The sequence below is a fragment of the Barbus barbus genome (genome assembly GCF_936440315.1).
Source record: "Barbus barbus genome assembly, chromosome: 45".
NCBI classification, from domain to species: domain Eukaryota; kingdom Metazoa; phylum Chordata; class Actinopteri; order Cypriniformes; family Cyprinidae; genus Barbus; species Barbus barbus.
The window spans coordinates 21,762,615-21,777,764 of record NC_136723.1 but is presented as its reverse complement, the minus strand read 5'-3'; the positions used below and the strand labels follow the sequence as shown (position 1 = coordinate 21,777,764).

At 39.0% G+C, this 15,150-nt stretch overlaps 1 protein-coding gene across 1 annotated transcript in view; it reads right to left on the bottom strand.

Moving 5' to 3' along the window:
• Positions 1-5,995: 5,995 nt before the first annotated feature.
• LOC306864150 (BRCA1-associated protein-like) overlaps positions 5,996-15,150 on the bottom strand; it is a 10,260-nt gene continuing 1,105 nt past the window's right edge. The window contains exons 2-12 of the mRNA XM_079407895.1: positions 14,891-15,052; positions 14,621-14,804; positions 13,578-13,767; positions 13,144-13,257; positions 11,249-11,397; positions 9,672-9,747; positions 8,983-9,121; positions 7,814-7,923; positions 7,633-7,722; positions 7,418-7,521; positions 5,996-6,731 (exon numbers count right to left, since the gene is read on the bottom strand). Coding sequence (XP_079264021.1) covers positions 6,362-6,731; positions 7,418-7,521; positions 7,633-7,722; positions 7,814-7,923; positions 8,983-9,121; positions 9,672-9,747; positions 11,249-11,397; positions 13,144-13,257; positions 13,578-13,767; positions 14,621-14,804; positions 14,891-15,052 — 1,688 coding nt within the window. The 3' untranslated portion in view covers positions 5,996-6,361. The remainder of the gene's footprint in view (positions 6,732-7,417; positions 7,522-7,632; positions 7,723-7,813; positions 7,924-8,982; positions 9,122-9,671; positions 9,748-11,248; positions 11,398-13,143; positions 13,258-13,577; positions 13,768-14,620; positions 14,805-14,890; positions 15,053-15,150) is intronic.

The window sequence follows — 15,150 nt, the reverse complement described above, 5'->3', positions numbered from 1 at the left end:
ACATATACATATAATTTTATATAATATAGAAGTAATGTTAGGCTATTTTTATACTTCAAACTGAAGTTAATGAACCAAAAAAAAAACAAGATGCTGCAGCCAATGACCAGCCGGCGGGGGCTGGTTGCCAGGCTGCAGGATGACTCAACCTCGCTCCACGGACAGTTTTTTATGTTTTATCAGACAATAACTATTTAAGATTTTGCTTCAGTATAATTTTCGGGACAATTAGAGCGGGATTCGGGATTCGGGACAGCAGCTTAGATTTCGGGACTGTCCCGATTTTTTCGGGACGTCTGGTCACCCTACTCCCAAATAAAAATAATAATGTCAAAGGCGTTAAAGATTAGCGAACAGGCTGTCTGTTTATTAACCAATAAGCCGTGTGTTCACAAAAGTAGTTTATTGGGCGAACCGAAGACTCGACTCCATAGTAATCCATCGGTAACGGCCTGTTGCTTTAAACCGGTTTCACCACACAGTGATATAAGGGAGTAAAAATGCCTGTATAATATATAACTTACTTTTTTTAACCCTCACCTTGCTTACTTTCTCTAGTAGCTCTTTGCTAGTGAAGTTGCCCCAGAATAATTTAATTAAGTTGGCTTGAGAAAGCCAACTTACTGAAATCCTATTTAAACTTATTAGGGGGTGCTTTGCAAAAGCACTCACTATTATTATTCTTCATACTTATTAGTGGGTGCTTTTTTGAAGCACTCACTATTGTTATTCGGCATACTTATTTTTATTATTATTATTTTCTTCTTTATTCCGCCGTTATTTCGGCGCGCTACTCCTCCCGCAGCTTTTGTCACAGACCCATGAATGAGGCGTCAAATTGTGCGGATTAATCGGGAATGGTGTGCTATGACTTTTATAAGCGATCGGGGGTACGGTATTTGCCCCAGGGGCAAAAAAGCGGCCCAAAAATCGCATTGACTTAACATTGCGACAAACTTTGACGAATCATAGCTCAGAGCGAGGATTTCGCAGAAACTTGTGATTTGCCACATTTGAAGAGGCTGGGAGGCTCTGTAAGAACATACCTCACAATGGGGTAAAAGTTTTACCCCTGGGGCAGAAGAGGCCCCCAAAGTTGCCCCATTGACTTACTATAGAGCAGGACGGCCCATGAAACGCATGCGTTTAACCTACTATGGTAAATTGCATAGGGATTTTGTATTGAACATAGCTCTGGATCACAGTGTCATAGAGACAAGGGGGCGGGCTCATTTTACTCAGACGACCAATCAATCTCTCAGGATCATTGTGAAGCTATCAAGCCACGCCCTAGCAACCATTTAGACCACCGTAGCAACAAGTTCCATAGACATTCATTGAAAGAGATCAAAGGGATATCTCCGGACTGAATTGTCATAGAAACATGAGGGTGGTCTCATTTGACTCGGGGCAGCAAACAGCCAATCATGAATCACCTCAACACTTCCTAGCCCCTCCCTAGCAACCATTTTCGAGCACCTTAACAACCAAAATCCAAAGAGGGATATCTTCCATTCTGAATGTCGCAGAGGCATGGGAGTTGGTTTATATCATTCATAGTGACAAGAAGCCTTTGCAGTTTCATCATTGGCAGCTCCTAGCCCCTCCCTAGCAACCATTGTCGAGCACCTTAGTAACCAAAATCCAAAGAGCGATATCTTCCATTCTGAATGTCACAGAGGCATGGGAGTTGGTTTATATCATTCATAGTGACAAGAAGCCTTTGCAGTTTCATCATGCAACTCCATAGCAACCAAACAGAGTACCCTAGCAACCAAAATCCAAAGAGGGATATCTTCCATTCTGAATGTCACAGAGGCATGGAAGTTGGTTTATATCATTCATAGTGACAAGAAGCCTTTGCAGTCTCATCATTGGCAGTTCCATAGCAACCAAACAGAGTACCTTAGCAACCAAAATCCAAAGAGGGATATCTTCCATTCTGAACGTCACAGAGGCACGGGAGTTGGTTTATATCATTCATAGTGACAAGAAGCCTTTGCAGTTTCATCATGCAACTCCATAGCAACCAAACAGAGTACCCTAGCAACCAAAATATCTCCCATTCTGAATGTCACAGAGGCATGGGAGTTGGTTTATATCATTCATAGTGACAAGAAGCCTTTGCAGTTTCATCATGCAACTCCATAGCAACCATCCTGATTACCCTAGCAACCGCATAGCAACACCCTAGCAACCACCCCAAGTACCCTAGCAACCACATAGCATCACCTTAGCAACCACCCTGGGTACCATAGCAACCGCCCTAGCAACCATCCTGGGTACCCTAGCAACCACATAGCAACACCCTAGCAAACACCCCAAGTACCCTAGCAACCACATAGTATCACCTTAGCAACCACCCTGGGTACCCTAGCAACCGCCCTAGCAACCATCCTGGGTACCCTAGCAACCGCATAGCAACACCCTAGCAACCACCCTGGGTACCCTAGCAACGGCCCTAGCAACCATCCCTAGTGCCCTAGCAACCGCCCAGCAGTGCCAAGGAAACCACTCAAGCCAACCTAGCAACCGAGTGGCGAGTTTTGCCACGCCAAGCACCCACTCACATTTTCTTCAGGAAATGTACATTCTAGTTATTCTTATTCTTCTTCCGTACAAACTTCGGCGCGCTACTCCTCCCGCAGCTTTTGTCACAGACCAACGAATGAGGCGTCAAATCGTGCGCCCTATTGAGGAGACCTGTGCTATGACTTTTATAAGCGATCGGGGGTACGGTGTTTGCCCCAGGGGCAAAAAAGCGGGCAAAAAATCCCATAGACAATGCATTGCGGCCAACTTTGACAGCTCGTAGCTCCGAGCGAGAATTTCGCAGAAACTTGTGAATCACCACATTTGGAGAGGCTATCAAGCTGTGCAAGAAGATACCCTGCAGTGGGGTATAAGTTGTACCCCTGGGGCACAACAGCCCCCCAAAGTTGTCCCATTGACATACTATGGTGAGGGACGGCCCATGAAACAGCGCGTTTTTCCTACTATGGTAAAATGCATAGGGATTTTGTATTGAACATAGCTCTGGATCAAAGTATCATAGAGATAAGGGGGTGGGCTCATTTTACTCAGACGACCAATCAATATCTCAGGATCAATGTGAAGCCATCAAGCCACGCCCTAGCAACCATTTAGAGCACCGTAGCAACAAGTTCCATAGACATCCATTGAAAAAGATCAAAGGGATATCTCCGGACTGAATTGTCATAGAAACATGAGGGTGGTCTCATTTGACTCGGGGCAGCAAACAGCCAATCATGAATCACCTCAATACTTCCTAGCCCCTCCCTAGCAACCATTGTCGAGCACCTTAGTAACCAAAATCCAAAGAGGGATATCTTCCATTCTGAATGTCACAGAGGCATGGGAGTTGGTTTATATCATTCATAGTGACAAGAAGCCTTTGCAGTTTCATCATGCAACTCCATAGCAACCAAACAGAGTACCCTAGCAACCAAAATCCAAAGAGGGATATCTTCCATTCTGAATGTCACAGAGGCATGGGAGTTGGTTTATATCATTCAGAGTGACAAGAAGCCTTTGCAGTTTCATCATGCAACTCCATAGCAACCAAACAGAGTACCCTAGCAACCAAAATCCAAAGAGGGATATCTTCCATTCTGAATGTCACAGAGGCATGGGAGTTGGTTTATATCATTCATAGTGACAAGAAGCCTTTGCAGTTTCATCATGCAACTCCATAGCAACCAAACAGAGTACCCTAGCAACCAAAATCCAAAGAGGGATATCTTCCATTCTGAATGTCACAGAGGCACGGGAGTTGGTTTATATCATTCATAGTGACAAGAAGCCTTTGCAGTTTCATCATGCAACTCCATAGCAACCAAACAGAGTACCCTAGCAACCAAAATCCAAAGAGGGATATCTTCCATTCTGAATGTCACAGAGGCATGGGAGTTGGTTTATATCATTCATAGCACCACCCTGGGTACCATAGCAACGGCCCTAGCAACCATCCTGGGTACCCTAGCAACCGCATAGCAACACCCTAGCAACCACCCCAAGTACCCTAGCAACCACATAGCAACACCTTAGCAACCACCCTGGGTACCCTAGCAACCGCCCTAGCAACCATCCTGGGTACCCTAGCAACCGCATAGCAACACCCTAGCAACCATCCAAATTACCCTAGCAACCACATAGCATCACCTTAGCAACCACCCTGGGTACCCTAGCAACCGCCCTAGCAACCATCCTGAGTACCCTAGCAACCGCATAGCAACACCCTAGCAACCACCCAAATTACCCTAGCAACCACATAGCAACACCTTAGCAACCACCCTGGGTACCCTAGCAACCGCCCTAGCAACCATCCTGGGTACCCTAGCAACCATCCTGATTACCCTAGCAACCGCATAGCAACACCTTAGCAACCACCCTGCGTACCCTAGCAACAGCCCTAACAACCATCCTGGGTACCCTAGCAACCGAGTGGCGAGTTTTGCCACGCCAAGCACCCCCTCACATTTTCTTCAGGAAATGTACATTCTTGTTATTATTATTCTTCTGAGACTAAATTTCTGACTGCTACTCCTCCTAGAGCTTTAACTCTACAGACTCCAAACTCAGACCAACTCTTAAAACTGATCTCACTTAGCGTGCTATATCTTTTCTAACTGATCAGACTTACGGTTTTCACAAAAATAAAGATTAAAAATCATAAAAATCCCATAGACTTACATTGACGGAATGTTCAGATGAGCCAAGACTATTCAAACTCCAACTGTCAAAATTCAAATCTAAACACACTGAAGCCCATTAGACTCAATCAGACTTCCCTTCTATGTACTATTTCTAACCCATTCAAACTCATCTAATCTATCTATCTATCTATCTATCTATCTATCTATCTATCTATCTATCTATCTATCTATCCATCTATCTATCTGTCTATCTGTCTGTCTGTCTGTCTGTCTGTCTGTCTGTCTGTCTGTCTCTCTGTCTCTGTGTCTCTCTGTCTCTCTCTATCTATCAAACTTTAAGCTTTTCAAACTATGTTAATCTTCAAACTATTTCAGACTGAAAAGCGTCAAACTAAAAACTTTTTAAACTTCTTTAACTTTTTTAAACTTTTCAAACTCTTTTAAACTTTCTGGTCCGACTTTCTCAAGCCAACTTAAAGTTTGTCTCGACAAACTTTTTTATCTAGTTTGTATTTGCAGCTTTAACAGTTTGACGGTGTTTAAATGCTTGCGGTTCATTACATGCATTTTCCTGTCAAAAGTTATTAATAGCCTCCAGCAATCCCACGCATCTGTAACCGACGACAAGGGTGTGGAAACCAGAGAAATGTCTCAATACAAAGAGTGACTGTGTATAACTTACTAAAAATAAGTGGGTGGATGTGTTATAGAGTGAAACATGACAAAAGCCACATGATTTTGTGCAGTGTGCGTCTATTAACCAAATTACATCATGAAGCGACCAACCCTTTCACCACAAAAGCAGCTTTCTGTGTGATTGTGAAGTACAGTAGCACACCTGTGACCTGCCATCATAATACTGAATCTCACCAAAAAGCTCAATTTCAGCCTGATGCAAAGAAAAAGTAAGAAATTGTATTTTGCATAAAATAAATGCAGCCTATTATATTCATTACAGTTGCTACATCACCCCAATTCTTAGCGTAACAACTTTTTTTATTACTAGAATACAAAAAAACAAAGTCATTTAAATTGTAGTTAAATGTAATTATATGCAATTACTTTGTTTTTTTTATTCCATGGTGGGGGTAAAAAAAAACAGAATTGTGAGATAAATTCAGAATTCTGAGAAAAAAATCTTATGTAAACAAAAAAATTTAAACTTATGTAAACTGTAAAACTAAAAAAAAAATTGTCAGAATTATTCTTATTTTTATCTCAGAATTAATTCCATATATATATATATATATATATTATGCAATTTAACATGCAAAAAACATCCCAATGCATTATAGCAAAATATAATTTCTTTTTTTTTTCTCCAAGCGAAACATGACACAAACATGTTTTTGTGAGATTCGTCTGTCAGAGTTGCAGAAAGCAATATTCAATCATTTCTACAAACATAAAGTAAATCAAAACCTGCCATCTTCCAGCTATGGGGACACTAAAAAGATACGAAAATAAAATTGTGTGACAGGAAAACAGCACTTTGTTTTCATATAAAACAGGTTGAGCTACATTTCTAAGCAGAACTGGTGTCCTCGTGCGAGATATTAGTGAACAAATCGTTATATATTAGAGCTTCTAACATGAGGAAGGGTGATTATTCAAGCTTCCTCATTTCCTGTGCAACATTTCTGCCATCCGTTAAGCACTGAATGTAGTAAGCACAACGTCTTTTGCTACTTTCCCCTCTTGGATCGTCCCTTGCGGCCGCTCAGTTTGCCGGTGCCGTGGGCTGAGGGCCCAGGCTGCGGGGCAGCGGGGGCCGAAGCAATGTTGATCTGACCCTCTTGGATTTCTTGCCGGGTGTCCGCCGGCATGCGGTCGATCTGCTGCTGCGTCTCCAGGTAGAACATGACGTCTCGCAGCTGCTCCCGCAGCTCGGTGATCTGGCCCTCTTTATTGGCCGCCGCCTCATGAGCCCGCCTCTCCTCCTCCTGCAGCTGCGCCTGGAGCTGCGTCTGATTGGCTCGCAGGCATCGGTTCATCTCCTGCTCCTCCCGCAGCTCTTGATTGAGCTTCACCACTTTGTTGTTCAGCTGTGAACATCTGCAGAAAACAGCCCAAAAATGTCAAAAGACTGTGTAAACAGTGTATTACTATAAAAAAAATCTATTAAATGTTGAAATCTTAATAAGCAACTACCTTTCAAAAATGTACCATAGTAATTTCCTTCAAAAATCAATAAATACACTGCAATAACTATAGCCAGTACTTTAAAGAAAAAAAGATTATATCTCAGATAATTAATTTATTTATAGTTTATTAATATTATTATAGTACAAACATTAACTCAAGTAACTAATATTTTGAAAAAAAACAGGCAGTTATTTTATTATAATTCATATACTATTTAAGTTTTTTTATTAATATTTAGATTCTTTAAATTCTTCATATTTTCTATTTTAATTTTATTAATTTAATTGTGTGGTTTTTGTCATTTTTTAATGTCTGGACCATTTCTATTAATTTTAATTTAAGTTATTTTAGTACATTATTTGAATAAACTAAATGAAAACGAGAAATGTTGCCTTGTCTACTAGCTGAATAAAACAAGTGAAAAAAAAGTGTTATTTTATTTCACGTAATGACCTTTTTATGGTTTTAGTTAACCGTAATAACCCTGTTTTCGTGGTAATTTTGTCTGGCCTAGAGTGAACAGCTATTGTAAAGAGACCAAAGTGTTTAATTTGAAGATTATGAAAAATTAATTTGAAAGATGATGTAATTTTTACTTCTTTTCAATGGATTGCTTTTCTTTGGTGAGTTCGTTTAGTTTCCGCTCCAAACTGTCACACTTGTCAATCGTCTCCTTGAATTTGGCCTTCATGTTGTTGATCTAAAACCCACACAAACATAAAGAAGCTGGATCACTTATGTTAATATGAGATTATTAGGATCTTAAACATAATGCTGTTATGGATTAGTTCAAGTAAACTGTGGTTCTCACCTCCTCCGCTGTGTCTTTCTCCAGATGAACGATTTTATTCTCCCAGTAAATGCGCTGAGAATCCAGCTGACTGGTTAATAAATATGAATACTGTAGGAAAAAGATTTGTTTAAAAAACTATGAGATGATGGCAGAGTATCTAACACAAAGCAAACTTCCACACACACACACACACACACACCTCGAGCTGCAGCCCATCGATCTTCTCATCCTGACACGTGTCGCCCTCACACTCGTACTGCACCATCTTCCCGTCTGTTTTACTGGCAACAAGCCGATGAACGTAGTTATCTGATCAACATAAGGCCCAAGACAAATTATTTTCAATACAAAATGTTAAAAAGTAAAAAAAAAAAAACATTCAATGCATTTAACCTGCATAATTTTGGGAGTGAAATATTAACAGGATTATTCAACAATAAATATTATAGGTGAAAACTTTAAAAAAATATATATAAAATTTCAAATTTTAATAAGGTTGTAATGTAAAAGGTTGCAGACGGCTCTGGCTAATCTGCTTGGACCAGGGTCATTATCGTTAACTAAAGCTCAAATTAAAATTGAAACCAAAAAAAACGAAACATTTTCATTACTTGAAATAAAATAAATGTTAACTGAACTAAAATATTAAATCTTAAACTTATTTCAGTTATTTGCCAAGGTATTTTAGTTTAACTAAATTTAAAATAACTAAAGCTAAAACTAAATAACTACGAAAAAAAACTGAAAAAGGAAAAAATAAGAACTATATAGTCTAATAATAATAAAAAAACAACAACTACAATTTAAATGAAAACTGAAAGTATAAAAATAAAAACTATTTTAAAAATATAATATAGTATATTAATGATACTAAAATAATACTGAATTGGACAAGTGTTTAAAGAAGTGAAATATCCATAATTTGACATTTCTGGGTGAATATCAAATATTAATTATTTTTATAAAAAAAAATTTAAAGGACCTCTAACACTAGCTTTCTCTATTCTATCTGTTTTCTTTTTATCTATTATATAATTAACAAAAACAAAAAGCCTTGCTAAGTGTACGGCATTAAGCTAACTGAGACTTCTTATAAGACTTGCATATCATTGCTCTTTTGTTGATTTTGATTGCTTCCATTGTAAGACGTTTTGGATAAAAGCATCTGCTAAATGACTAAATGTAAATAATGCAGGGCAGTGTTTTATATTCAAATTTAATATTAAGTACCAGTTAATATTTCAGTGAAAATATTTAACCATTATTTTCAAGCATGTGACTGCTCATCAACTGTATTGTACATTATATTTTTTCCTAGTTTTCATTTTTTTAATTTTAGCATCTCTGCGTTTTTATGATGTCACACACCTCCAGCATAGTCCCAGACCCTGTGATTGGTCAGCTGCATGGCGTAAGTGTGCTGCGTTTCCTCAAAGTGCTTGTAGGCATGACGACTAACGTAGCGTCCGCAGCCGATGTGACCGCAGATGAGACAGATCCACAGATTCTATGACACATAACAAATATGTCTAAATTATAATGCAATGTAAGTTACTGAATACAGTGTACAAACTGAAAATATATCTATGTAGGATATATTTAATACACGATGAAGCACAAAAGCAGTCTTAAGTCGCTGGGGTATATTTGTAGCAATAGCCAAAAATACATCGTATGGGTCAAAATGATTGATTTTTTGCCAAAAATCATTAGGTAAAGGTCATGTTCCATGAAGATATTTTGTAAAAGTTAATTTTTGATTAGTAATATGCATGGCTAAGAACTTCATTTGGACTTTAAAGGCGATTTTCTCAACATTTTGATTTTTTTACACCCTCAGATTCCAGATTTTCCAAATATTGTCATATCCTAACAAACCATACATCAATGGAAAGCTTATTTATTCAGCTTTCAGATGATGTATGAATCTCAAATTGACCTTTATGACTGGTTTTGTGGTCCAGGGTCACATATTACATTATAAATAACAATGATGTTTTCCGTGTGTAGTCAATACTCAGCTTCTTTTTCATTGATTTTATCCATAAGTTGTTTACCTCTTGGACGCCACACTCAAAGCACTTGTTCTCCTCCACTTGTTCAGGAGTCTGACAGTATCTGCACACAGGACACCTGCAGAAAAAGTGCACACTGTTAGTGCTCTTAAAGGAATAGTGAAAATTTGTTGAATATTTACTCATCCTCAGGCCATCCAACATAGAGGTGTGTTTGTTTCTTCATCAGATTTGGAGAAATGTAGCATTCCATCACTGTCTCACCAGTATCCGGATCCTCTGCAGTGAATGGGTGCCGTCAGAATGAGAGTCCAAGTTGAAGTTAAACATGGTTTAATGATGGATTTGTTTCTTACAAACACGCATGTTTTTGGCTTCACAAGATGTTAATTATTGGACTGGAGTGGTGTGGATTACTGTGATGTTTTTATCAGCTGTTTGGACTCTCATTCTGACGGCACCCATTCACTGCAGAGGATTCATTGGTGAGCAAGTGATGGAATGCTACATTTCTCCAAATCTGATGAAAAACAAACTCATCCACTTCTTGGATGGCCTGAGGGGGAGTACATTTTCAGCAAATGTTCATTTTTGGGTGAACTATTCCTGTAAAGATAATGTTATTACAAAAAGACCATTTTACTTTCTTCATAAATGTCCCTTCTTCAGTCTAAATGTAATATTTATGAGTCACAGATTGAGTTAGTAGTCTGCTCAAATCACTAACTCATAGTATGAGCGTTAGTAAGAGTGATGCATGCATTAGTAAACTCCACTAATAATATCATAACCTATTTTTTATGCCCAATCAAATCCTGATGAATAAAAAAGTCCCACCCTACATAATTTCCCACTGAATATCGGTTCACTCAGAAATATGTCACAAAAATGCATCACACGTGCCAATAGTTCATGTGTGTAAACACTTAAACCTGAAACCATCTCAGCAAAAGCTGTTTGTACTCCCATTGTGCGCTTGAAACATGACACTGTGACGTTCATCTCACAGGTCAGAGGTCAGCTATGACAATTAAACACAAACACAACAGCAAGAATAGAGAACGGCCCAGCAAACCTGTATCACGTCAATGAAGAATCAGGACAAAAAGGTTAAGTGACGCACGTAAATAACAGATGAGAGCAAAATATGAGCACAAACACAGTGTCATGCTCTGATGCGTCACCAGAAAAAAATGTGACACGAGGGTGTGGATGAAATTTGCCAAGCATGAACAAAATGAACTAAAAAAATTTTTTTACATCTAGTCTGACCCTACCCTAATTATTATTGACTTGTTATATTATAATTTGATATTTAAATAATTTTAATTGGTTTTACATTTAATTATCAAACTAATTCAAATGATTTAAATATCATATTATAATATAACAAGTCAATAATAATTAGGGTAGGGTCAGATTTGGACTTTTTGCAGTAGGATTAAAATTAATATTACTTTAATATATACATTCCTAGCCCACACAGCCTTGGATATATCACCTGCAAAGCTAATTTTTTAATTAAAAATTTAATTTTTTGCTTTTAAATGGATTAGAAAGTAAGTCATTTTGATTGCATGTTGAATCAAAATGCTTTGGTTGTGAATGACAGCACTTACGATGCATCCTCCCATCTCTGCAGACACTGGCTGTGAAAGCTGTGGTTGCACAGGGTGGTCAACACGCCGTTGACGGACTCGTCCATGCGCTCCAAACACACGGTGCACTTGGGCAGCTCAGTCAGATCCATCACAGGTAAACTGGCCCCCTGTTTATAATGAAGAGTTTGAGATCATTCACACATTCCAGAACACTGCAGCTATTGTTATACATAAATCAGTGCTGGAAACACGACATGTGTGTGTTTAAACAAAAGCAGCTAGTCAACAACAAAACTCAAGCAATGCATCGGCCTCATAGAGGTATGTTCCCAAGAATTGTATAACTTAGTATCGTTTGTTTAAATCATAGTATCTGCTTGCTTTAGTAATGATAAAAATATGATTTCTTATAGTTAATAATTAAATCTAAAACATAAATTACATTTTTTTTGCTATGTGGTTGTTCTGAGTACTTTATGTTGTTGACATGATTGGTTGGTTCCCAAGAATTCGAACACTTGGTGCTATTGGTTTGTTCATAATAATTGCTTGCTTTAGTAATAATAATATTTTTTTATTTTCTAACTTACTGTTGATAATTAAATGTAAAACACAAATTAAAATGCTTTAAATATCAAAAAAAAAAAAAAAAAAAAAAAAAACTTTAAAATAAGATTTAAGTAAACAGAATTGTATTCAGTACATGCAATTTTGCCAAGATGCTGCATCCTAATATACCTACTACCACACTATATAGTAAGTGAAAAACAGTATGCTAAAAGATAATATATGTGCGAATTCATAGTATTCGCAAACAGTAGGCAAAAAGTCCCTAGATGCTTTACTACTTCTGCCAATTCATTCGATGGAGGTTTTACTATCCCATGAGGCCACGGGAGAAGATTTATACATTGTAACGGCTGTTAAAGGTGCTGCATGTCATTTTTTGACCGTGCTAAAGTATAAAAATACCATAATATATATGTTTGCAGATATTTAAGACACAAGTTAAGTCAACATATTCTTTCTCAGAAAAACACTACAGCCAGTTATTCTACTTTAAATGTGTGTTTTGTGTCGGAATGACCAATTTTGTTTTGGTCTGTGTGACTCCGCCCACTGCCAATTAACCCAATAGTATTTTGAGACCCCGGATTGCCAGTTTGTAGATATCACAGTGTATTGAATTCATGGAAGCCAGCAAATGAACTGGATCAGAGATCCAGCTTGATGACCAGAGGAATATTAAAACTCATCCACTCACATAGTAGCACCCTGGACGTCAGCGATATGCCATGGCGCAAAAAAATACTATAGAACTCAATATAATCAGTGATGCTGTCTACACTGGATTTTTAACGGTGGCTTTGTCGCGTCCGGTGTAGACAAACTTTAGCTGTTGTGGCGTGGCGTGTCAGTTGCACTCATTCTGTTGTGTGTCTGGCCTCATGGTCTCCAATATTTTGAATTTGGACTGCAGTATCCATTTCAACTGCTAGCCGTCAATATTATATACTTTAAAACCAATTGTAGTACCAATTAGACCATAGTGTTGTCAAAAGTGCCGACTGTGATACCAGTCGGACCACTGCAGTTGCATCGCTGTCTATGGAGGGTCAGAGAGCTCTCAGATTTTATCAAAAATATCTTAATTTGTGTTCCGAAGATGAACGAAGGTCTTACAGGTTTGGAACGACATGAGGGGGGAGTAATTAATGACAGAATTTTCATTTTTGGGTGAACTAATTCTTTAAGAACCTGCTCAACAGTGCTCAAATGTTTTTAAAAATTACAGTACTTTTGTCAACACTAGTAGACAATATGTGATTTCAGAAGCATCATTGGTGGTTTGTTCAAATCATATTAGTTATTTGCTTTAGTAAACACTACTAACTAATGCTCCAGAGCCTTACGTCTTCAGATTTGATGACTTCCGCTCTCTCCACATAGACTAACTGGCAGACAGCATCCTCAATGGAGTTGAACTGACGGCCGTTACATGTTGTGTAGAAGCTGTCGGCATCGGCCTAAAGAAATGGAAAAAAAAAAAAAAAACACAATGACCGTCCATTCATAAAATACTGAGCATCAAAAAAACTTCAGCAGGCTAATTTGCATGAGTTCATTTTGTAAATCATGTGGCAAAAAGTGTCTATGGTCAGAATCAGAGGCAAATCAACTTCTTGTGAAAAGTGTAGTTGCAGGCAGTCTTTACCAGAAAATGCATGAAGGTTTTTTCTGAAGAACTGTTATAAACCAAATTAGTGAGGATTAGACAGACTGGGGACTTTTTAGATCCTGCCCAATCAAATATCAGCTCATTCTTGTATCTGGATAAGCAACTGACCTGACTCCTGAACTTGACCAGCACCATGTACTGGTTGGGCATGGAGTCCCTGATGATCTTCATGTGCTCCATGACGTCATTGAAGGGAGCCACAAACTTCATGAGGTCGTGGCTGGTCATGGTGGTGGGTACGGTAAGGATGCACAGCATTGCGCTGCGCCGCACATCCTCTGTGAGCGACGTCATCTTACTGTCAACACAAAAACAAGACCGACGGCTCAAATCAACAATGCAACAAAGTCTCTGTTGTTCTAATTCCACAAATTCCATATTTTTTGGACATTGTACCATAGTATATCACCAGAGGCACCAAGTAAATACCATGGTCTATATCAAAGTACTGCTGTATCACAGGGTATTAATATTAGCATATATATATATACATGAAAAATGGGTGGGTTCAAACAAAAGGTGCTATCTTCTAAGTTGTGTATCAGATCCAGATGAAAATACCTGTTAAAATGTTAATCTCTCATCTCATATTCATCTTTCGATGTCAAACCCAAATGTTTTCAGTCTACAGCAAAAATAAAGGAATTGTCCTTACTGTTCCAATACTTTTGGAGGGCACTGTACATACATACAGACAGAAGGACAGACAGACAGACAGATAGATAGACAGAAGGATAGACAAACAGACAGACAGACAGACAGATAGACGGACAGAAGGACAGACAGACAGAAGGACAGATAGATAGACAGAAGGACAGACAGACAGATAGATAGACAGACAGACAGATAGATAGACAGAAGGATAGACAAACAGACAGACAGACAGACAGATAGACGGACAGAAGGACAGACAGACAGAAGGACAGATAGATAGACAGAAGGACAGACAGACAGATAGATAGACAGACAGACAGACAGAGATAGATAGACAGATAGATAGACAGACAGACAGACAGACAGACAGACAGACAGACAGACAGACAGACAGACAGATAGACAGATAGATAGATAGATAGATAGATAGATAGATAGATAGATAGATAGATAGATAGATAGATAGATAGATAGATAGATAGATAGATAGCACTAACTTAGTTTTGTAGAGGTGCATGATGCCGTGGACGATCTCCACTGACGGGTTTCCGCTGAAGAATGAGATCTGATCCGGCAGCTGTTTGGAGGGAGAGTCTGGAGTCACACTCACGTCCGTTTGATCTTTGTCTTCTCCGTTTACGTCAGCTGTGGACTTCAGATCTTCCTTACCGTCCTCGACTCCTGATGGAAAAGCACAGTCCGTTAACTCATCAGGGGTTAAACGGGTGTCAGATTAAAGAGAGTAACTGCACTGCTGTGCTGCAGACCTGCGCTGGGCTCGAAGGTCTCGATCACCATGTCGCTCATGACACGGCTGCCCAGGTGCTGGTGGAGGATGGCCGATCTCTCCAGCTCCGTTGTACCACCCAGCGTCGCTCTGGCAGAGGCCAGCGCTTTCTCTCTCATCTCGTCCTCTGACATCTCTGAAACTGAGGGACGCAGGAGATGTGAGCTGTGACACCAGGCCTCAACATAAAGGCCTCAAAGAGATTCTAGAAGCAAGCTCAGAGCTCGAACACACAGTATG